The following is a 24909-nucleotide window of genomic DNA, read 5'->3' on the forward strand; positions in this document are numbered from 1 at the left end:
AGTAGCAGTAGCAGTAGCAGTAGCAGTATGACAGTAACAGAAGAGCATTGGTTATCATGGTCAAAAGATATTTTCTGTAGCTGCTTTGGCTCCTCATCTGTTATGGAAAAGAATCGCATTGCTAGCTGAACATGAGTCGTACATGGGGCATATTTTATATAATGTATCCATAAGCAAAACTGGTAGACTTTCCTACTCCCTCCCCAGTTTCACAAAATGATTTTCTCTTTTTTACTACTTCCCTTTTTAGCTTTTTTGAAAAGATGGTCTATTTGAGTGTGTCCAATAAAAAACAGTTCTTAACTAGTCCTTTAAAAAAACCTTTTTTGGTTGACCTGTACCATAAGTTTTTATGCCTGTAATATGATCACTAGATAGAGTGTAGCTTCAATCTTAATTGTAAAGTCTGGCTTTATTTAAGATTATATATAAATATGAAGATAGTATATAGTATATAAGTATATGTATGTGTGTGTATGTATGTATGTGTGTATATATATGTATATATAAATATGTATACATATATATAAAGTCCTACTAATTAAATCTGCTTGAAGAGAGTACAAGTTCAATTTTATAGTGAAAATTGTCCCATAACAAATAGGTTTGTTATGTTGGGAAACCATGGTTTATGTAACTAGGACAATATATTCAAAAAAGTACACTTGTCAAATGTGGAAAAGCACTCTAAGTACTATCCTACCTAAAACAAAGAGCCTCTAATATTATATGCAATGGGAATAAACTAGAGGTCTTTTCAATTAGGTCAGAAGTCCATTATCAGCATTATTATTTGACAAAGTGCTAGAAATGCACAGCACAGCAACAGGACAAGAGAAAGAAATGGAAGAAATAAGTATAGGCAAAGAGGAAAAAGTATCCTTTGCAAATGGCAGGATGACTTGTCTAGAGAACACTCAAAAATTAAGTGAAAATTGAGACAATAACTTAAGCAAGCTGCAGAATATAAAATGAATCCATGTAAGTCATCAGCATTTATGTATATTACCAACAAAAATCATCAGAAAGAAAAATTGTCATTTAAAATAACTACAAAATGTATAAGATACTTGATTTTGCCTATCAAGAAACATGGGAACTATCTAAAGGTGACTGCAAAACCCTTTACAGAAATAAAAGCCCACCTAAATAACTGGAGAAGTGTTCATTGCATATGAGTAGGTTGAGCCAATATAATAATGACAGTACTACCTAAATTAAGTTATTCAAGGTACACCACCAATAAAACTATCAAAGGATTACTTTATTAAACTAAAAAAAAGACGTTTTTGGAAATAATAAAAAAGTGGGAAGGAAGAGGTCCCAGAAATATCAGACCTCAGACCATATTAAAGCTGTACCCATCAAAATAATTTGATGCTGGTTAAAAAACAGGTGTAAGTCAGTCAGTAAATATTTACTTAATGTCTGCTATGTACCGGGCACTGTGCTAAGCTTTGAGAATACAAAAGTAAAAGTCTACAAGATCTCACAGTCTGATGAGGAGACAACATGCAAACAACTACAGGCAGTTCTCGCTCTATAAATGGACCATTTGGCAAACCTCTACATAAAGTGGATTTTGTCCCTACCTACCTACTTAATTTAGCCTATATAACAAAGGCATATACAAAAATGATAACAATGCAGGTCATAAAATGTACTAAAATGCAGGCATATTAAATACTATCCCATGATAATAAACTATCATGAAATGAAAGTTAAAGTTAATGTTAAAGGATGCATAGTACTGTAAAGTCCTGAGCAAGGTCTCTAGTCTGTAGCTTCTGCTCATTTGCCCCTGAGCTGATTAAGGGTGGTTCTATGGTTTCTCACAACTTACAGGCATCACCAAATTCACCAGAGTTTACTCAGAAGGTATCCCTGGTATGTTAAGCAGTTCTGAGCCTCAGAAATCCTTCTAAATGGCTGGTTGTTACATAACTCCATTGTCCTGCACCCCTATAAAGAAGGGAAGTTCTAGCATAGTATACTCATCACAGAGCCCATGTCAAAAATCCCTCTGTGTTCAGTAGTCATCCTTATAGTTTAACCATGACTGACAACAAACATGTTCTTGAAGGGAAAATTGAACTTGTAAGCATAAACCAGTAACTTGAAAATCAAAATAATTAGAAAATATGAAAGGACATCTTATCTTCCACAGAAAGCCTTTCCCAACTCTTCTTTATTCTAGTACCTTTCCTTTCTTATTCTTTTTTTTTTCATTTTAAATTTATTTATTCAGCTTTTAACATTCATTTTCACAATTTTGGGTTCCAAATTTTCTCCCCATTTCTCCCCTCCCCCCACCCCAAAACACCGAGCATTCTAATTGCCCCTATCACCAATCTGCCCTCTTTTCTATCATCCCTTCCTTCCCTTCTCCCCATCTTCTCTTTTGTCCTGTAGGGCCAGATAACTTTCTATACCCTTTTACCTGTATTTATTTCCTAGTAGCAAGAACAAAACTCGACAGTTATTCCTAAAACTTTGAGTTCCAACTTCTCTTCATCCCTCCCTCCCCACCCATTCCCTTTGGAAGGCAAGCAATTCACTATACTCCATAGTTGTGTAGTTTTGCAAATGACTTCCATAATAGTCATGTTGTGTTAGACTAACTATATTTCCCTCCATCCTATCCTGCCCCCCATTGCTTCTGTTCTCTCTTTTGATCCTGTCCCTCCCCAAGAGTGTTGACTTCAAATTGCTCCCTCCTCCCATTGCCCTCCCATCATCCCCCCCACCCTGCTTATCCCCTTCTCCCCCACTTTCCTGTATTGTAAGATAGGTTTTCATACCAAAATCAGTGTGCATTTTATTCCTTCGTTTAGTGGAATGTGATGAGAGTAAACTTCATATTTTTCTCTCACCTCCCCTCTTTTTCCCTCCACTAAAAAGTCTTTTGCTTGCCTCTCTTATGAGAGATAATTTGCCCCATTCCATTTCTCCCTTTCTCCTCCCAATATATTTCTCTCTCACTGCTAAATTCTATTTTTTTAAGATACAATCCCATCCTATTCAACTCACTCTGTGCTGTGTGTGTGTGTGTGTGTGTGTGTGTGTATGTGTAATCCCACCCACTACCCAGATACTGAAAATTTTCAAGAGTTACAAATATTGTCTTTCCATGTAGGAATGTAAACAGTTCAACTTTAGTAAAGTCCTTTATGACTTCTCTTTGCTGTTTACCTTTTCATGCTTCTCTTCATTCTTGTGTTTGAAAGTCAAATTTTCTTTTCAGCTCTGATCATTTCATCAAGAATGCTTGAAAGTCCTCTATTTCATTGAAAGACCATTTTTTCCCCTGAAGTATTATACTCAGTTTTGCTGGGTAGGTGATTCTTGGTTTTAGTCCTAGTTCCTTTGACTTCTGGAATATCACATTCCACGCCCTTCGATCCCTTCATGTAGAAGCTGCTAGATCTTGTGTTATCCTGATTCCTTTCTTATTCTTATTTCCTACTTACTCTGTGTATAGCTTGTTTGTACCTATCTGGTTGTTGTCTTCCCCCTTAGTGTATGAATTCCTTGAGGGGAAACACCATCTTACCTCTGTATCCTCAGTGCTTTATTACTGGAACATAGTAGGAGCCTAATAAATGACAGATGGTGATCCTGGAAGTCTTGTCCTCGAGGATAGGATGAGCTCTGATAACTATAATTGGAAGCATAATTGTTCTGTAATTAGAGAAATTCCCATATGGAGATGGAATACTGCAAAAGCAAGTTCATACCATGACACATGTTAAGGAATTTCCTCGAGAGATGTAAATAAACAAGATTTAGTGGCCTGAGAGTTAACCTGATTTAAACTCCATTGAAAACCTGTAGGATATGATAAAGCCTAGACTTGGAGAAATGTACTTCATCATGAAGAATTAATATTAAAATCCTATGAATTCTGTGTCCTAAAATAAATGGAAAGGATATTTTGCATGTTGAGCTTTTTTAAAAGATTTTTAAAAGTTGTAAGATTTATTGTTGAAGTACTCAGTTAATTTGCATACTGCTCTACTTGTATTTGCACTTGTTTAGCTGTTTGAAATATTCAATTTTTCACATTAGTATATCCATTTCACAGACCTACCACAGCATAGGGACAAAATAAATGTTTGCTGGTTTATTGTATCAGTGTAGAGAAGGCTGGTGGAAATCAAACCATACAGTCCTACAAGAACATGCCTGATACTTGGAATTATAGGTGTTTGAACTGCTTTCTGTTTTTCTATACTTGCCATTCATCTTATTTTCAGGCTTCAGTCTGCCCTGTTGGAATATACGAGTTTATCATGGGGTTTTGCTTTTACTTTCAATGGTTCTATCCATTTAGAGATCATTTGCTACTGCTGACCTTGGTTAAAGAAAAGGCAACAGGCTAAATACATACATTTTATGATTTAATTAATCAATTCCCTATTAAAGAAAATGGTAACATAATGCATTATGGAGTCAGGTAAATATTCTGACTGCCTGGTACAGAAATCTTCTGGCTTATATACATTTTACTGTGAGAAAGGAATTCTCTTAGCTGAACAAATTGTAAATTTAGTAAGATAATTAACAAAGTAGTGGCAATTGGTTTTATAATCCCAAGCTATGTGAATTTCGTTTCTATACCATATGTCTCTGTGACATAAGATAAGGAGAAATTCCCACCACTCTGATGACAGATATCCTGCTGACATAGGAAAGGGTACCTTTAACAAAGTTTCAATTGAAATTACAACCCAGGACATGTATTTTTCCTTATGACTAAGATGCCAGGAAAAGAGTCTCCTGGGGAAGTTACTAAGTCAGCCCTATTTGTTTCCTGACTCCAAAAGGCATTCTCTGAGTTTACTTACAATAACAAAAGAGACTATTAGGTCCAGACTCTTCTTAATTCAAACTTTGGCCCTTATTAAAGTCCACAATTTATATCAAATATTATCACTACTAAGTGTGAGGAATAGGCAGGATTCTGATCAATTTTCCAACCTTTGGGATTGGGCCCACCAACCTAAGAGAGGTAGCTAGACATTTGCTGAAGGAGTTGATATCCTGTGGCAGTGGTGAGCGAGTGCTTTTTGAACTGGGCTGCTCTCTCACCCAGCACCTCGGACTGCTACTGATGAGGTTTGCAGTTGGGAGAGCTGGTTCAGGTGAGAAAGAATTGACTTAGACCTCTTTTAACCAGTAGAACCTTTTAATTTTATGTGAAAAAACATAGGTACCCCTTCTCTCCATACCGGCCTGTGTCCTCTGCCGCCGTCGCCACCATGCTGCCCACCAAGCCCGGCTCCCAGCACCTCCAGCCCGCATCTACGCCGAGGCCACCTTGGCCCCTGCCACCGCCAGGCCAGATGTCCTTCACCTTCGCCTCCCCGACGCAGGTGTATTCCAACGAGGCCAACGTGAAGCAGGTGGATGTCCCAAAACAGAGTGGAGCCTTTGGGATGCTCGCTGCCCAAGTCCCCACCCTGCAGGTTCTGGAGCTCGGCGTGGTGACTGTGCATGCTGAGGATGACACCACCACCAAGTATTTTGTTAGCAGTGGTTCTGTCACAGTGAATGCTGGTTCCTCGGTGCAGCTGCTGGCAGAAGAAGCCGTGGCTCTGGACATGCTGCATCTGGTGGCTGCCAGATCCAACCTGGAAAAGGCACACTCAGATATCAGGGGCATCAGACGAGGCAGCCTGGGCTGAGGTTCAGATCCGGATAGAAGCCAACGAAGCTATCATGAAAGCGCTGGAATCATGAGCTGGGAAGCCAAAGCCTTGGTGTGACCGTTCTGCTCCATGGCAATCACACTGAGTTGAGGACACCAGGAAATAGCCAGGAAGGAAGGATACCTACCCCCCAATCCCCCTTCCTGCTTACCCCCCTGCCCTCCCACCCCCAGATTAAAAACCACAAGGCTTCTGGAAAAAGAAAAAAACATCACAGGCCGCCTTAGCAAAAGAAAGCTAAGTGAGACTGATATTTAGGGAAATTACGCTTATACAGAGGTTTCAGAATGATGATGTAGTTTTATGGAGATTAAAGACATGGTAGGATGAGGGAGACAAAGGGAATTCTTTATGGTTTGAGATTTTAAGGATAAGGCAGAAGGATACAGTTTAAAAAATTAAAGGACCTGGGGAACACAGGATAAGGGAGACAAAACCAATTCTTTTGGTACAGGTTCAAGATGAGGGCGAAAAGGACTTTAGGGAGCCTTCAAGTTACAGAATACAAGACTTCACAAAGTTAGCAAAGCAACCCTTATTTTTAACCCTTAGGGCACTGTTTGTATCTGCATCACTATAATTCAGTGTCCTGTGACTGTCATCCCTTTTAACCCAGGGCCCACTTTCCCAACCAAGGTGGATTGTCCCAAATTTGTTGTTTGTCTTAGGGATCCAGGATATATGGAGTGGCTGCAACCAGAAGAAAATTTATGATAAAGGCAGCTCGTAAGAGCCAAGTGGCCCTATCCCACTCTGGTTCATATTTTCTTTTGTCCTTCCTTTCCAAAGTATATTCAGGAAGGCATGAGAGCATTGTCCATCCAGAACCCTGGCAAACATAGCATCATGAAACTGACATACAATACTGATGAACTTCTCTGGGCAACCAAATTTTGACATAATTTTCCATAAGCCTTCACAACTAACAGCGTCAAAGGCCTTGGCCACATATATAAATGTTGTGTATAGACCTCTGCTCTACTCCTGGCATTTCTCCTGGAGCTGTCGGGCAGCAAACACCATATCAAGTGTTCCTCAGCTCTTTCGACAGCCACACTGACTCTTAGGTAGATGACCATCTTCCCAGTGAAGGATCAGCCTATTAAGGATTCTAGCAAGAATTTTGCCAGCAAACAGAGAGAGACCCCCCTGTGATTGTCGCAGGACAATCTATTTCCTTCAGCTTTATAGAGATGAACAATGGAGGCATCCTTGAACTCCTGAGAGATAACCTTCTCTTGCCATATAACCTGGAAAATTTCAGTCAGCTTTTGTATGAGCAATGATCCTCCTACCTTGTAAATCTCAGCTGCAATAGAATGAAAACCAGGTGTTTTGCCACATGAAAGGAGCCTAATGGCACTCAAAACCCTTCTTCAGCTGGAAGGTCATCTAAGGAGGGATTGAAAATGACCTCAGCATTGTTTGATGATGGTCTATTGAGAACACTATGGAAGTGTTCAGCTCATCTCTGTAGGATCATGTCCTTATCACTAATTAATGTGGCTCCATCAGAACTAAGCAGTTGTGATGCACCATAGGTTTTTGGTCCATAAATACCTTTCAGGGAATCATAAAAGCACTTCATTTTGTTACTATCAGCATAAAACTGAATTCCATCTGCCTTCTTACTGAGCCAGGAATCTTGCATCTCTATAAGCTTTGCTTGTACTTTATTTTTGATGAAATTAAATGCTGCCTTCTTAGAGATGGATGAACTATCCTGCTAGTAAATCCTGTGGAGTTCTCAGTTTTCATTTAGCAGCTTCTGAATTTTCCCATCATTTTCATCAAACCAAGTCTTGGTGTTTGCAAGTATTCTGACCCAGATAAGCAAATGCAGTGCTGTACACCAAATCTCAAAGATGCCCACTCCTTTTCTGCTCTACTGTTGCCAACTGTGTGTTGGCTCAATTTTCCCTCCAATTTAGCAACAAACTGTTCACGCTCAGAGAACAGCTCTAATTTGTTGACATTAATTTTTCTGGTAGTCATTTTGCCTTGAGGGCAGCACTTGACCTTATTTGCTTATTTCTTTTTTAAAAAGAAATACTTCACTGATGAAATGACAAGTCCTTTAAATTGAAGCACTTCTTAAACTGTGAGTCGAGACTCCATATGGGATCACGACTCAGTTTAGGAAGTGCTGAAAGGGATCATGAGGTAAAAATTTTAAGAAGCCCTGCTTTAAAGTCCTGACATATGACTAATACCCCACTGGTTTATTAGGATAGGCTCCAACATGAACTTGCTCTGCACCAGTTCTGCTCTGAGGTAAGTACATAGCAAGCTAGCACGTATATAATAGATACATATATATACACACATACACACATAAATATACTTATTAATAGTTTTTCTCCACTTTCATGTAAAAACAATTTTTAACATTTTAAAAAATTCATTATTTCAAATTATCTCCCTTACCCCCCTCCCTGAAATGGTAAGCAATCCGATATGTTACACATGTGCAATCGTATAAAATATTTCCACACTAGTCATTTTGTGGAAGACAAATTGTTAATTTTAAAATATGAAAAACTAATCTATTTTTTCATCTATAAAATAGGCTGTGAAGGACATTTTATTATGAATAGGAACAGAAAGAATTTCCAAAATTTGAAGCTTTTAAAAAAAAAATGTACTTTTCTGGTTTTGTCCTTTACATATCTACATATGCTTTCAGAGTAGACAGGATAGTTTACTCAAATGTTAACATACCAAAATGTATACTCAGTTAAACGAGCAGCATTTATCAAAGTTAAGCTAACTCTTATAATCATAACCTGATTTATCATTAGTTCCAAGGTTGTTGCTTGGCATTTAGTATGCTTAATTTATGAAATATTCTAAGGATATATCGGAAAAATCTGAAAGAAATATACTACCAATTATGGTGTGATATAGTTCATAATCCCTCAAATAGTCTTTATCATGCTATGACCAAAACCAAAAATCATTTGGAGGATTCTGACACAGTTCAACCCTGGGCCTATTACTGTCAGTGGTCTACAAAGTGAGGACTGCTGTCTCTTGGGAGACCCTGGAATGAAAAAGGGGTCTGTGATTAACCAATCGGGGTGGAAATATTGGTTGTGCCTAGATCTAACCGTGATAACCAAGATGGCCAATCATGTGACTTTTCTCCAACACAAGAATAACTTCTATCAGGTTTACCCATCATCACCCTCTTGCTGTGTAAATTCTAAACCCACCTACCACCTTGACCTAGCATTGGTTGCTCAAGAAAATTATAACTCAGCCCCTACTTGGGTACTTGGCAACAGGTGCATAGGTTCTGTTAGGAAAACATCGCCTTCCTGCCTTCCAAATAATTTCCTGGCTATAGCAGGAGCCTGTCAGAGGACAGACTGCATTCTAGGTGATGTCAGGTGAATTAGTCTGATTGGCCCCCTTTTTATGACCTGGTATATTTGTGCTGCAATCTGTTTCTCAGATCTCATTACATTATCTTATTGACCAAATCCTATTTAAAACTTCCTTTTCTACCTGTCTTCACTTACATCCACCCCACATAACCAGGAAGTTGCCAAATCTTATATGAGTTATCTTTATAACATCTCTTACATCTGCCCTTTTCTCCATTCACATAGCCAACTCCCTCATTCAGACCCTTACCTCCTTTTTGCCTAAACTACTGCAACTGGGGCTATAGCTTAGGTGGCACAGTGGATAGGGTGCTGGACCTAGAATCAGGAAGATCTGACTTCAAAGCAGGCTTCAGACTGTGGAAAAACACTTGGCACAGTGCCTACTCAGAGCAGGTGCCATATAAATGCTAGTCATGGTTAATGTCCTCCTAATTAGTACCTCTGCCTCAATTATTACTCACTCTAATCCAGCCTCCATATACCTACCAAAAAGATGTTTGTAAAACAGGTCTGACTATGTCACTCCTCTACTCAATAAATTCTGGTGGCTCCCTTTTACCCCTAAGATCAATCAACAGGCATTTTTTTTTCTATTCCAATACTTTTATTTTACAGATAAAGAAAGTTGAACATGGAGGATGGGTGGAAAGGATGTGAAGGGACTTGCATGACATCACATAGAGAGTTAACAGAAGCAGACTTAGAACCCAGGTCCTTTGAATCTTGCCCCATAGTTCTTTGCAAGTCCCTTAAAAAATCTTACTCTTGCTTTTGCTCTTTCAATATTTTAAACCACGACTTGGAAATGATAGGACTATTCTCTTAGTAAGTGAATGATCCACTGGTACACTCCCAATGCCAGAAGAAAATAAGGAAGGCTTCTAATATGTTGGGTTGAGCTCAGCATACAAGAAGCATTTTTCACATGGTTGAGAGTAATTTGTATATCTTCTCTTAAAGACTTTTTTTTCACCTTGTTATGATCACTTATCTAGTATGCTCTTTTGTTAATTTTTTTCCAGTTATATGTAAAAGCAATTTTTAACATCAAGTTTTACAAAATTTGAATACCAAATTTTTCTTCCTTCCCTTCTTCCTAAAACAATAAGCCATTCGATATAGATTTATGTACGCAATCATTTCCATATTAGTCATGTTGTGAAAGAAGAAACAGAACAAAAAGCAAAAAAACCCCAAAACCTGAAGTATTCAGACTCCCTAAGTACTTTATGTGGATGTGGACAGCATTTTCTGTCATGAATCCTTTGTAATTGTCTTGCATCATTGTATCGCTGAGAAGAGTTTAAGTATTCTTAGCTGATCATCACATAATGTTGCTGTTATTGTATACATGTTCTACTGGTTCTACTCATTTCACTTTGCATCAGTTCATACATGTCATTCCAGGTCTCTGAAATCTGGTAACCTCTTCTTATGTACTTGTGTGAATTCCCTTTAGGCAACTAGGTCGTGCAGTGACAGAGTCGTGGGCCTGGAGTCAGGAAGACTCATCATTGTGAATTCAGATCTAGCCTCAGACACTGACTATGTGACACTGAGCAAGTTACCTAACCCTGTTTGCCTCTGTTTCCTCATCAGTTCATGAAAACAGCAGGTCCATTAAGTTAGCACAAGTCCTTCTAGTTCTTCAGTGGGTCTGTTGAGATTTAGAGGTGATGGGACACCAAAACAGGGACACAAGAGTCCTGTCCAAATGAATTAGAGCTGAGCTTTCTTTCAGCAAGCATAAGATACCAATGATTGCCTGTGTACTCTTAGGTCTTCCAGTCTCAGCAGAAGAACTTGAGATTAGCAGTTATTCCCTGTCAGGGAACTGTAAATGTTGAGGTTCAAGGGTGTTGGGGACCCCAAAATACCAACATGCCAGGTCCTGCTTGAATGAATTCAACTCAAGACTTCTTAAAGCCAAAGAAAAACAAAGTTTATTAAAGATTTGCCATACTGGGTTGACTCTTAAGGAGCCTAAGCATTTATAACTCTTGTATTCACAAGCAGGCCAGATAGGATCTCAGCTACTACACAGAGTCTGAGCTGGAAGAATCTGAGCCCAATAGGCATTTATTAAGCACTTACTTTGCGCCAAACAGAGTTAAGCTCTGGGGATACAATCTCTTTCCACAAAGAATTTAATCTGGTTTCACTCTACCTTTCAAGTCTGTACCTTATGATCTAGTTACCATGACTATCTTACTGTTCTTCAAACTCTCAAACACCAATAAAATATCTAAACACTGAAAACAGATATATGGTACCATATATTAAAAAATACCATATGAAGAAAGAGACATGCATTTTATACTGAAAGTTTTCTATTTAGTTAAGATTTAAAAGTCAAACATCTTTGTTTTTCTATTACATAATGGGGAATATCTAAATTCAGAAAAACAACTGTCCAAAAAAACCTCACCTGCCTGACTAGAGTAGGAGTGATCAAATTAACTAAACAATAACTAAAAATCAAATTTACAAGTCCACTACAATCAACATTACCTAGGGGCAAAAGGGTTTCTTGTAGTATTAATATATTAAAATAAAAGCTATTTAAATACTTTTATCTATGTCTTAGCTTTGAATTTATTTGTATGCTTTATAATGTATATAATTTTAGTACAATATATGTATATTTATCAGTAAATATACATATGTTGAATGCGGACATAACAATTTAGAATGGTTTTTAATATAATGTTGCTTTACTGGAAAAATTTAATAGAATTAGGTAGAGGTTTAATATTTGCCTCATTTTAATATGTAAAATGTAGTTTAATACATAAATATCATCAAAATATTCACAAAATTATACTATGTATAATTATTTTAGCTAAAATAAGTTTTCTACTATGTATTTCAAGATGGTTTGATTTCTACTTATAGACAGTAAACAGAACCATTAGATAAGTTACTTTATAAAGCTTATTTGGGGGAATAAATTTATATTGAATTTTATTTTAAGATCACTATCATTTGATAGTCATTTTCTATTTCAAAACAGCTGGCTGTTCTCCTGAGGATTCTAATTCTAGGCTAAATTATAATTTCACTTTAACTAAAAAATGTTTTCTCCTTGAATACTTGATATTAAAAAAGTAATCTGAATGACTGAATATTTTACTCTCTAAGATCAAGTTATTTTAAAAATGCTTCAACCTGAAAAATGTACAAAGCATTTCTCCTTTATGCCAATCTAGGTCTGGCCATATTCTTGTCTGACTATGCTACTGAAAGGATATGACAGAACCTAAGCATGCCTATGTAAACATGTTTCTAGACTACTCCTATTCAACAGATGATGAAATACCTTTTAAGTAATTTTAATCAACAAAATAATGTTTTTAAAATTAATTTTTATTGATATATTTTGTTTTTAAATCACTTTCATTTACAATTATTACCCTCTTCCTCCCCCCTCTTCTGAGAATTTTCTCTTGTAACAAAAAAATATTAAAAAGAAGCATTTCAGCAAAACAAACTGATACCAAGTATGACATTGTGAGCAATCCTCTACATCCATCATATCTGTTTTCACTGCTGCAAAAAAAGGGAGGTGTATTTTCTCATATCTTTTGTGGAGGCAAGTTTTCATTATAATTACACAGTATTCATTTTTGTGGCCTTTGTGCTTTGTTTTTGTTTCATTGTAGTCATTGTAAGTAATGTTTTCTTGGTTCTATTTTTCACTGCATTATTTCTCATATCTTCCCACGCCTATCAATTCTTTATATTTGTTTCTTCCTGCACGGTACAACATTTCAGATCAAAATTTGTTCAGTAATCCCCCAGTGAATGGGAATTAGTTTTTTCCTACCATAAAAAGTGCTGCTATGCTTATTTTGGCATCTATGAAATCTCACATCTTGTCTTTTAACCTACCCAGGGTGTATGCCTAGCAGTCAGATCTCTGGGTTACTTTCTTAGCATAATTCCAAACTGCTTTCCAGAATGGCTGAATCAATTCAAAGTGAGAAAATCAAATTGATTATGATTCCATTTTGTAATTGATTCTATTCTGTATTTCCCCCTGTATGTTGTAAAATTGCCTAAGCAATGTTTCTTTTTCTCTGAATTAAGTTCAGTTCAGCTGTCCTCTCTGAGCTAAATTGTCCCATAAATCACCTTAATTCAAAGAAATACATTATCTCTACACATCTTACTGCTGATGTACAATTAAGCGAAATATGCTTGCAAAGATACAGATGGGCGCCAGGAAGTCTATCATCTGTACAATGCTGCCTATCCTTCATGAAACTCAGGACTGCTTTGTTATTCATGCAGGTGGATACCAGCAATGAGCTTTCCATAGCAACAAGATGGAAGAAGGGGCTGCTGTTAGTCCTGCATTCCTGCCTTCCATCCAATTATATTGTTTTTCCATCATCTATGATACTTCAGATTCTGTAACCATAATTTCATGCTTCCTGTTCTTTGTTCTCTTGTATTTCCCTTAACGATATGAAGGCTAGTAAGCCTTACCTCACGGTCTTTTGACTGAGGTGTCTAGCTGCCTTTTACTGATAATTGCTACTCTTACCAATAAACTGAATGTGCTGGGAACTCTGTGCCTCAGTTTACCTTAATTTATATCACAACAGCTTTAAAAATTAATCATTATATGCTAAATATAGAATAAAATGATTGAAGTTATTTCTTGCATCATATTTACTATAGTAAAAAAGATCTAATCAACTTGTATCCTATATAGCAGAAGGAAGAAATACTGTAAAATTAGGGATCCTTTTGAGCTACTGGTGCATTATGGTAAAACATCTATAAATGTCATCCTATAAATATTCAACTACATTAGGTGAATAAAATTGTTCCTAAAGAGAGCTATGCAAGTTGGTATAAGCTCATAGTCTGACAAAAACTAAGCCAGATTATAAAGCAAGGCAAATTTAAAATAAGTTAAAACTGAAAAATGCAGGTTATGATGCAGAGTGATGAGGTTCCAAAGCCTTATATATTAAAATTTTTCTTTTCTGGACCAACAAACCTGGGAGTCAATCTCCAAAATTAATTTAGAAGGTATCTTAATAAAATCTTAGGAAATCAGGATGATGTCATCTCTTGGAGATGCTGTTTTACCTGCAAAAATAAAATGAAATAAATTGAGGAGTTAAATTCACAATATGTGTATATAGATGGAACACACGCTTAACACACAGATTTTCATATAATAGAAAACAAAAAAATCAAAATACCATCTCAATATCTGGTCTCTTATTTTTCTTTTCATGAAGACAAAGACTAGCAATAGAATACATATTTTCAACAGAAGTAGGATCCACATCCTTCATTTTTGCATCAATATAATCTTCAACACGCTTTTCTTCATCTTCGATTTCCTCTCTGATATCCAGCTTTGAAATTAGTAATAAAATTTAGTTAAAAATCTCCAATAAAGAGGGAAAGAACTCTAAAATGCAGAGTCAATAAGTTAACAATCATTTATTAAACATCTACTGTGTGCCAGACACTGTACTAAGTGATGGAGATAGAAAGAAAAACAGAAGACAGTTCCTGATCTCAAGGCCTCATAGTCTAATAAGGGAGACAACATGCAAACAATTATCTACATACTAACTATATACAGGATAAATTGGAGACAATGAACAGACAGAAGGCACTAGTACTAAGTGAAATGGGGAAAAGGTTCCTGTAGAGGTGGGATTTTAGGGGGTACTTAAAGGAAACCAATGAAGTCAGGAGGCAGAGATAAGAAGGGAGAGAATTCCAGGCATAGGGGACAGGCAGTGAAAATGCCAGGAGTAGGTAGATGTTGTGAGAAGTATAGCAAGGAGGCCAGTGTCACTGGATGGAAGAGTATGTGCAAAGAAGTAAATGGATCTGTTGGAGTGTAAGGATTATGAAGACAAGACATTTCATATTTCCTATTACTTCCTAGAAGTGATAACCTCTAGAATTTACTGACTAGGGAGTGACATGATCTTAGGAACATCAATATGATAGATGAGTGGTGGACAGACTAAGAGAAATTTGAGGCGGATAGTCTAACTCTACTTGTCCAGGGAAGAAGTGACAATGTGATGTCTGGATGGATGGTGATGGCCCTCCACGGTTACAGGAAAGTCAGAAAAATGGGAGGGATTAGGAGAAAAGAAGAGTTCAGATTCAGACATATTGAATTTAATATGTCTATTGGAAATTTCAGTTCAAGGTGTCTAAAACTCAGTTTAAGATGCAAGATTGGAGGTTAGCCAAAAGGTTAGGGCTGGATATACAGATATGAGTCATCAACATAAATGCTATTTGAATCTATGGGAGTTGATGAGATCACCAAATGAAATAGTGCAGAGGAAGAAGAGAAAAAGGCCCAGGAGGTAACACTGTGGCACGCCCACAGTTAGTGGGTGTGAGCTGGATGAAGATTAAGTAAAGGAAACTGAAAAGTAGTCAGACAGGTAGAAGAAACAGGACAGAATAGTGCCACACACACAAAAAAAATAACCATCAGAAGAGTGATGGACAATGTTAAAGGTCGAAGAGAAGTCAAGAAGGATGAGGACTGAGAAAAGGTAACTGAGATAGACTAGCTTCAGTTGAATGATGAGGTGAGAAGCCAGAGAGAGTTCATGAGGTCAGAGGGAGCATAAGAGATGAGGAAGTGGAGGCACCAGCTATACATGGCCACAGTAAGGAGACATAGGCATGTTTATAGCGGGTAGGGAAACAATTGGGAGACAGGAAAAAAAAAATAAAGATTAATGAGAGTAAGGGTGGCAGGAGAAATGGGATGGAATCGGATCACTTGGAAATGCAGAGGAATTAGCCTTAGCTATGAGATTGGCCATGTCTTCATATAGTCTTAAAAAACTATTTAAATTTTGTAAATTACATTTTTAATAATATATAAATTTCATTCTACTGTCTATAACTTCTTATCAGCATTTTCTAAGGTTCTGAAGATAAGTGAAGAATTATTTAGCCTCTATAGGAATAGAAATCCTATTGGTTTCAAGCTGGACTGCTAGAATTAAAGCTAAAATGCATTTTGTCTTTTAATTATATTTTTAAAATAAAACATGAATAGAATTTTATGAAATATACTTTATCTTTTACTTGTGGGGAATATAATTTTCAGTAATTTACATTTATGGCATTCAAACAATCATGCTCATAGTATCAGTGCTTAGCAACCACAGCTGCAAGCATGGATAGGAACTTATGTCAGTGAATCCATTACCTGATATGTTTTGAATCTGGCTCCTTATGACAGTACTGTGTTCCCTGCTATAGTTTCTTTCCTCCCACCCACAATATAGAGGCTCTGTCTTAAAGAAGACAAAACTGCTTGTAGGACCTGATTGGTCCTGACTTTCCTGAGGCAACCAACTAATCATCTAGGGGTATATAAAGTCCCAGTCACATGGAATCCAGGTACATGGCGGGTACCGAAGACCATGTGAGGTGCCATTCACTAATGGGCTATTGATCTGATGAATTTCGACAAGAAGAGTCAGTCTTTTTCAAAGTGGAAGGTAAATACAATTCTCTTTGCTGCACACCCTTGCTGCATTAGGACAAAGTAAAGCTCTTTTGCTTAAATGTTCAATGACCTATACATGCCTCACTTCATTCCAAAATTAATCTGATTTTACAGAGTAATAGCACTAGAGCTATGTGCTTGACTCCTTTCCCTACACAGGTTCTCTGACAGAGGAGAGGGGAGAAATGGGGAAGAAAGAAGTCTGTTTGGCACCAGACTTTCCCTTTGCATTCTACTGTCTACGTGCTGTTGGCACAAACCACAGAAGAGGAAGAGGGAACGAAAAGAGATAAGCTGGATGAAAAAGGGAAAAAAAGGGAGAAAAATGTTCCCATCCAATAGTCTATGATCATAAAATAAGGAGGCTGATTATTCCTGTGTTTCTGAAAGGGAGTCTAAAGTCAAAATTTGGCCCCTTTAGGAGCAAAAGTCTGCCAAGGACTGCAACCCAGAAATACCAATGCTGCTAAGCAATGAGCTACTGGTATATCTGAACTGTTGGTGCTGGAGAAACCAGGCTCTGAACTGTGGGTGTGGGTGTCAAAGAACTAAGGAATAGAAAGCATGGGATAGATCATGAGGGCAGGATACCCTGAATGTAGTGAGCTGTGCAGTATCCCACCAAGCCTGAAAGAAAGAGCACAGCATTCAGCTGGGACAAGTTCTGACCAGCTAAGTCAGAAGGAGCAGAGACCCAGGCTACTCCATGTGAGAGGAGGCTGAGATACTTCAAGATGTAGCCTCCAAGGAAACCACAGTCAGAGGGGAGGGGCTCAGAAGTGAACAATAAGGAAAATGGGGGCAGGAAAATTGAAAGTACCAAAGATCACAGACAGAAATATGGCCCCCAGATCCAGTAAATGAATTCAGGCACCTATGAATAGGTGTTGTTGTTCAGTCATTTCTTTTTCAGCTGTATCAAATGCTTCTTCTGACCCCATTTGGGGTTTTCTTTGCTAAGATACTAGAGTGGTTTGCCATTTCCTTCTCCAGCTCATTTTACAGATAAGAAAACTGAGGCAAACAGTAGTGACTTGCCTAGGGTCACACAGCTAGTAATAGTATCTGAAACTGGATTTGAACTCAAGAATATGAATCTTCCTGATTCCAAGTGTTCTATGCACTATGCCACCTAGCTACCTCTTATGAATATATACCAATGGAAAATGATCCAACACTTCAGGAGACAGAAGACCCTATGGAAATTGAGGAGAACATAGAACCACAACATACTGATTCTGAATGATTTAAAGAGAAATGAAAATTATAAGAGTAGAATTTACATCCTAAACAGCAAAAATAATAAGCAATCTGCAATAGCAAGTCTCACCGAGAGAGAGAGAGACAGAGAGAGAGAGAGAGAGAGAGAGAGAGAGAGAGAGAGAGAGAGAGAGAGAGGGAGAGGGAGGGAGGGAGGGAGGGAGGGGGAGAGAGAGAGAGAGAGAGAGAGGGGGGGGGGGAGAACAATACAATGGGATTGTAAATACAAGAAGTGAAAGACAATCTGCAAGAAGAGAAGCAAAAAACATGAACATTAAAAGAAATATGCTCACTATGCAAACAAATATACAGATCTCGAAGAAAGAATGCATAGAAACAACCTAAGTATCACAGGTCTCCCAGAAGAACATGACAGGACAAAAAAAAACCCTTAACTCCAACAAAGAAAAAGAAATTCTAATCGAAAGAATCCACAGATCACTTCTAGAAAAAAAAAACAATTCAATTCAGAAGAAACAAGTTCTGCAAGCCATCAGGGGAAAGATCTTCAAATATAAAGGAAAAGACATTTACGTAAGGCTATTTCCACTAGAAAAAATGAGAAGGAATGCAAAAATGTGTTCTGAAGAGCACTGGAGTTCAGGAGGCAGTCCAGGGGTGACCTATCTTGCAAATATGAATGTAAGCATGCAGGTCAAAACATAATAATAAATAAAAGTTTAAAACATTTTTAGACAGAAAACCAGAATTCTAGAGATTATATGCATCTTGAACATCTCAAACAACAGAAATGCAGGAGTAAATAAATGCAGGCAGCAGCAGAATGAGAACAAAAAGATCAATATGAGACATCTTTCTAAATGTACACAAGGAGTCAGGGAGACAGAAATCTGGAAGAAGCATTGGTGAAAAGGTGAACAGAGGGCATTATGGACAGAATCTGGCAATGCACTGCTGCAGTGAAGGCTCCTTTTCTGGGAGTACATTACAATAGAAGAGGGCACATGAAAGGGAGTAAGAAGGGGAGAGGGGATAGAAAGAAGTGAGTGATGTTTCAGGGTCAAATCAAGGGCTAGCAATGAGAGGAAGGTGACTTCCATGGGCTCATAAAGAGAAGACCCTACAAGGGAGTGGGAGGAAAGGGGAAAGATTGAAAAGAGGAGACAAGGAAGGAGGCCTTACTTTGTAAGTGACAGTTGTTTCTGCTGATGAATACTCCTATGTCTGAAGTGAGATGAGAACTTTACACTGAATGAGGCTTATGGGTTTTGGTGCCTAAAAAGTCTACTTGTCCTGGGAGACTATGGAGGGTAGGAAAGTTGAGGAGGTAGGGGGGAGAGAAAGGCACTGGGAAAGCATTGAAACTCCTGGGGACAATTGGCATCTGGTGAAGCATACATACACACATACACACACCCATACGTAGCTATCCATAAACATACACATACACACATGTACACTCAAAGGTATATATGTAAGATCTTAAGTGTTTAATTCCATATGTCATCTATAGGTAGGATAGCATCTTCCTAAGTCTAAGTCTTTCTGTTTTTCTAAATCCACCAGCTCATGATTTCCTACACCACAACAATATTCTCACCCAATCACATTCTCAGATTCTATCTTGGAGATTGTCTATGAGAGGTTTTTCCCCAAATTTTCTGCATTCCCTCTATTCTTAGTGGCACTGGTTTCATTTATATAGGAAATTTTTAATTTAAAATAATCAAAATTGTCCATTTTACACTTCAACACTGCTCTCACCTTATAATATGGTTTAAAATCTGATACTACTGAATTTAGCTCCTCCACATCTTTTCCCTCTGCTTTCCTTGAAGTTCCTGACCCTCTGCTCTTCTAAATGAACCCTGTTTATTATTTTTTCTGACTCAGTAAGATAATTTTTTATACATATAATTTATTTTTCAGTTCTTAACATTCACTTCCACAAGAATTTGAATTTAAGATTTTCTCCCCATCTCTTCCCTACCTCCCACCCCAGGACAGCATGCACCCCATCCACCCCTTCCTCAAGTCAGTCCTCCCTTCTATTACCCACCCTTCTTCTATCTCCCTTCCTCTCTATTTTCCTGTAGGGCAAAATAGATTTCTATACTTCATTGCCTGTATAGCTTAATTTCCAGTTGCATGCTAAAACAATTTTAAACATTCATTTTTAAAGCTTTGAGTTCAATATTCTCTCCCTCCCTCCCTACCCACCCTCACTGAAAAAACAAGCAATTCAATATGAGTCATACATGTGTAATGATGCAAAGCACTTCCATAATAGTTATGTTGTAAAAGACTAATCACATTTCCCTCTGTCCTATCCTGCCCTTCATTTATTCCATTCTCTCCCTTGACCTGTCCTCCTACAATATTGTTTGCTTCTGATTATCCCTTTCCCCAGTTTGCTGTCCCTTCTATTATCTTCCCTCTCCTATCCCCTTCCCCCTTGCCTTCCTGCAAGGTAAAATAGATTTCCATATCCAATTGAGTGTGTGTTATTCCCTCCTTAAGCCAAATTCCGTGAGAGTGAGGCTTCAATTATTTCCTTTCATCCCCCCCCCCCCTTCCTCTCCATTGTAAAATGTAAAAAGTACAGTGTAAAAGCTCTTTTTTCCCTCTTTTATGTGAGATGATTTGCTACATTCTACCTCTCCCTTTCTCTTACTCCTAGTCCATTCCATTCCATTCAACAGTAAATTTTTTTTAGGTATTCTCCCTTCATATTCAGCTCACCCTGTGCCTTGTCTATGTATGTGTATATATGTATATGTATATATATATATAATATATATACCCATGTACATATATATACCTACACATATATAATATACACATACATACATACCCATACACACCCACATATATGTATTTCCTCTCACTACCCTAATACTGAAAAAGATCCCAAGAGTTACAAATAACATCTTTCTATGTAGGAATGTAAACAGTTCAACTTTAATAAGTTCCTTAAGGCTTCTCTTTTGGTTTACCTTCTCATGTTTCTCTTGATTCTCGTATTTGAAAGTCAAATTTTCTATTTGGCTCCGGTCTTTTCAACAGGAATGCTTGGAAATCCTCTTTTTCATTGAAAATTCATTTTTTCCCCTTAGTATTATACTCAGTTTTGTTGGGTAGGTGATTCTGGGTTTAATCCTAGCTCCTTTGACCTCTAGAATATCATATTCCAAGCCCTTCGATCCCTTAGTGTCAAAGCTGCTAAATCCTGTTATCTTGATTGTATTTCTACCATACTTGAATTGTTTCTTTCTGCCTACTTATAATATTTTTTTCTCCTTGACCTGGGAACTCTGGAATTTGGCTACAATATTCCTAGGAGTTTTCCTTTTAGGATCTCTTTCAGGAGGTGATCAGTGGATTATTTCTATTTTACCCTCTGGTCCAGAATATCAAGGCAGCTTTTCCTTAATAATTTCTTAGAAGATGATGTCTAGGCTCTTTTTTTGGATCATGGTTTTCAGGCAGACCAAAAATTTTTAAATTATCTCTATTGGATCTAATTTCCAGGTCAGTTGTTTTTCCAATGACATATTTCACATCGTGTTCTATTTTGTCATTCTTTTGGTTTGGTTGTGCAATTTCTTGGTTTCTCATAAAGTCATTAGCTTCCATCTGCTCCACTCTAATTTTTGAAGAACTATTTTCTTCAGTGAGCTTTTGAACCTCCTTTTCCATTTGGCCAATTCTGCTTTTTAAAGCATTCTTCTCCTCACTGGCTTTTTGGCCCTCTTTTGCCATTTGGGTTAGTCTATATTTAAAGGTGTTACTTTCTTCAGCATTGTTTTTGGTGTCTCCTTTAGCAAGCTGTTGACTTGCTTTTCATGATTTTCTTGCATCACTCTCATTTCTCCTCCCAATTTTTTCTCCATCTTTCTTACTTGATATTCAAAATCCTTTTTGAGTTCTTCCATGGCCTGAGATGATTGTATATATTTTTTTAAGGTTTTGGATGTGGAAGCCTTGACTTTGATGTCTTCCTCTGATGGCATGTTTATTCTTCCTCATCCCAGAGGATGGAAGAAAAGACCCGTTCACCAAGAAAGTAACCTTCTGCAGTTTATTTTTTTTTCTGTTTTTTGGGGGCATTTTCCCAGCCAGCTACTTGATTTTTGAGTCCTTTGTGAAGTGGAGGGTATACTCTAAGGACCTGTAAGTTCTCAGTTCCTCCAAGGTGGAACAATTAGGAGAGAGGGCCTGGCCTGCACCCTGGTCTGTGAGCAACCACAAGCAATCTTTCTTTGATCTGCAAGTACGATTCCCTCTCCAGAGCCTCCACCAGCTCAACCAAGCCAGTGCTCCTCCTTACCCCAGGACCACCTGGGGTAATTGACACACAGATAAGTCGCTCTATTCCTCCAAGGTCTTTAGGTCGAAGGCTCCAAAAGTGGATGCTGCAGCTCTGGGACCTGGGCCAGACAGCACTCATCTCTCACTCAGGTGAAAGAGCTTTCTTAATGACCTTTGAAGCTGTCTTTGGTGTTTTGTGCACAGAGAAACCTGGGAACTGCAGCTGCTGCATGTGATTCCTCACCCTGAAGCCTGCTCCAGACCTTTCCATGCTGTGCTGTGTGCCAAGGCTGGGCTGCACTCTGAGCTCGGTGCAAGAGACCTTTCCTGTTGGCCTTCCAGGCTGTCTTGACCTGGAAATCTCTTTCATTCTGTCGTTTTGTGGCTTCTGCTGCTCTAGAATTTGTTTAGAGTCATTTTTTTACAGGTAGTTTATGGGCCATAGGAGGGGAGCTAGAGCAGGTCAGTCTTTCTACATTGCCATCTTGATTCCACCCCTGATAATTTTTTTAATAATCTAATTGGGATGGTATTACATAGATAAAATTGTCATTTTTTTATTACATTAGCTTTATGTACCCATGAACAATAAATATTACTTCAATTATTTGGATCTAAATTTGTATAAAAGCTGTTTTGTGTTTATATTCATATGAATTTCTGTGTCAGTTTTGGCAAGTACACTCTCATTTTTTTACACTGTCTACTTATTTTATATAGTCTAAAACTATTAATATGGCTGAAAATGTGGTTTCCTTATTTTTCTCTTTTGACTAAATCTGATTTTAGATCATGATTACTATCCCTGCTTTTTTACATAGTAAATTCTACTCCTGACCTTTATTTTATGTTTTTGTGTATCTCTTTTTTATACCATTTCCTAAAAGCAACATATTGCTGAATTCAAATTTTTAATCAGTTTCCATTTTATGGATAAATTCATCTCATTCATATTCTAAACTACAATTACTTGTATATGTTCTTCCTTCCTATTTTCCTCACTATACTCCTCACCCTCTTCCTATTTCCCCTCACTCCTCTACTTCTACCCACTACCTTGCCCTGCTATTCTTTAACCTACTCACCCTTAAAGAATCCCTGAATTTAGGAGACTTTTACATCCTTCTAAATATACATGTATTGTTCCCTCTTTAACCCATTCCTAATGAGAGTAGGGTTCCAGAACTACCTTCCCTTCTCCCCCATCTAATTCTTTTGTTATCAGTTCTTTTTGCACCTCATTTATATGAGATATTACTCTTTTAATCTTTTTCTACATCATTTTGTTTTTTAAAATCATGACACTCATCTCTACCCCACTCTTTCTTTTGAACTACCCAATTACTAATGACAATCTTACATATGGTTTACATCTCCACATTGAAAAAGTAAACAATTTGTCCATACTCAGTCCCTTATACTTAATATTTGATGTTTACCTTATATTTCTCTTGGATCTTATACGTCAAATTTTCTATTTAGTTCTGGTCTTTTTGCAATATAATCTTAAAAGTTTGTCAATTCATCGAATATCTTTCTTTTTTTCCATTCAGGATTATATTTAACTTATCTGGATATGATATTTTCAGCTATAACTCCAATTCTTTTGCTCTTTGATATATAGTGTTCCAAGACCTGCAGTCTTTCAGTGTCATTGCTCCTAAGTGTTGTGTAATTCTAAGTGTGGCTCTACCATATTTGAACTGTTTTTTTCTTATTGCTTGTAATATTTTGTCCTTGACCTGGGGGTTTCAGATTTTGGCTTTGATATTCTTGTAGGTTTTCCTTCAAGTATCCCCTCTTGTTCTAATGCTTCAGGACAATTCTTCAATTATTTCTTGTATTATTATGTCAAGATTCTTTTTCTGATCACAGCTTTAGGCAGTCAGGTTATTCTTATGTTTTCTTGATCTGTTCTCCAGATAAGTTGTTTTTCTTATAAGATGTTTCACATTCTCTTTTTTTATTCTTTATACTTTGTTTTATTCTTTATCTTTTATAACTTCACTGTCTTTCCCTTGCCCAATTCTAATTTTCAAGGAGTCATTTTCTTCCATATGATTTTGGATCTCCTTTTACAGTTAGTTGACCTTCTTTTCATATTTTTCCTGTTTTTCTTGGATTGTTCTTAGTTTTAAATAATTTTTTCCTCAATCTCTTTTATTTGATTTTGAAAGTCTTTTTTGAGTTCTTCAATGAATTCTTTTTGGGCAGGTGACCATTTGATATTACTCTTTGGGGTAGAGAGGCTTTTTTTTTTTTTTGCTTCAGTATTCTCCTCTAAAGACAAACCCTGGTCTTCCCTATTCCCATTGTAACTATCTATGGTTGGGTTCTTTCTCCTTTGCCTGCTAATTTTTTAAAAATTTCTAGTAGCTTATTATCATAATTACTCTAATCCTGGGGTATATGGGATGGTGTCTCTGGCCTCATGTCCTTCTCACTGATATTTTTTGAGCTTGAGCTTTGTCTTGAACCCAACCTCTACACTCCTTTCTCCCTCCAAACCACAGCTAGGTCCCCCAACACACTATGCTGGAAATGCTCTTGCTCCCTGAGAACAATCCAGTAGCAATGACCTTAAGTTTTCTTCTCTAGCCTAGAACCAAGACCAAGAACTCAGCTCTCCTGTAAGTGCCCACACTTGCAGGACACCAGCAGTGTCCCTATCCTACTGCTTCTGCACTCACAAGGCAAGTGTTGGTTCCTTCTGAGTCAAGACCACATGTCAGCAGGACAGCTGGGCCTG

At 37.5% G+C, this 24909-nt stretch overlaps 1 protein-coding gene and 1 pseudogene across 4 annotated transcripts in view; one reads left to right on the plus strand and one right to left on the minus strand.

Moving 5' to 3' along the window:
- The first annotated feature begins 2055 nt into the window (after window positions 1–2055).
- LOC140531955 (ATP synthase subunit delta, mitochondrial pseudogene) lies at window positions 2056–11860 on the plus strand (annotated as a pseudogene).
- A 591-nt stretch (window positions 11861–12451) lies between these two features.
- Window positions 12452–24909, minus strand: part of IRAK4 (interleukin 1 receptor associated kinase 4) — a 76113-nt gene continuing 63655 nt past the window's right edge. For 2 of the 4 annotated variants that reach the window (XM_072654286.1, XM_072654287.1), the window contains exons 11-12: window positions 14323–14481; window positions 12452–14206 (exon numbers count right to left, since the gene is read on the minus strand). In XM_072654286.1, coding sequence (XP_072510387.1) covers window positions 14171–14206; window positions 14323–14481 — 195 coding nt within the window. In that variant the 3' untranslated portion in view covers window positions 12452–14170. Of the gene's footprint in view, window positions 14207–14319; window positions 14482–24909 lie in introns of those variants that run through there. The other 2 variants (XM_072654288.1, XM_072654289.1) reach the window with 1 other exon arrangement.

The sequence above is a fragment of the Notamacropus eugenii genome, chromosome 3 (genome assembly GCF_028372415.1).
Source record: "Notamacropus eugenii isolate mMacEug1 chromosome 3, mMacEug1.pri_v2, whole genome shotgun sequence".
NCBI lineage: Eukaryota > Metazoa > Chordata > Mammalia > Diprotodontia > Macropodidae > Notamacropus > Notamacropus eugenii.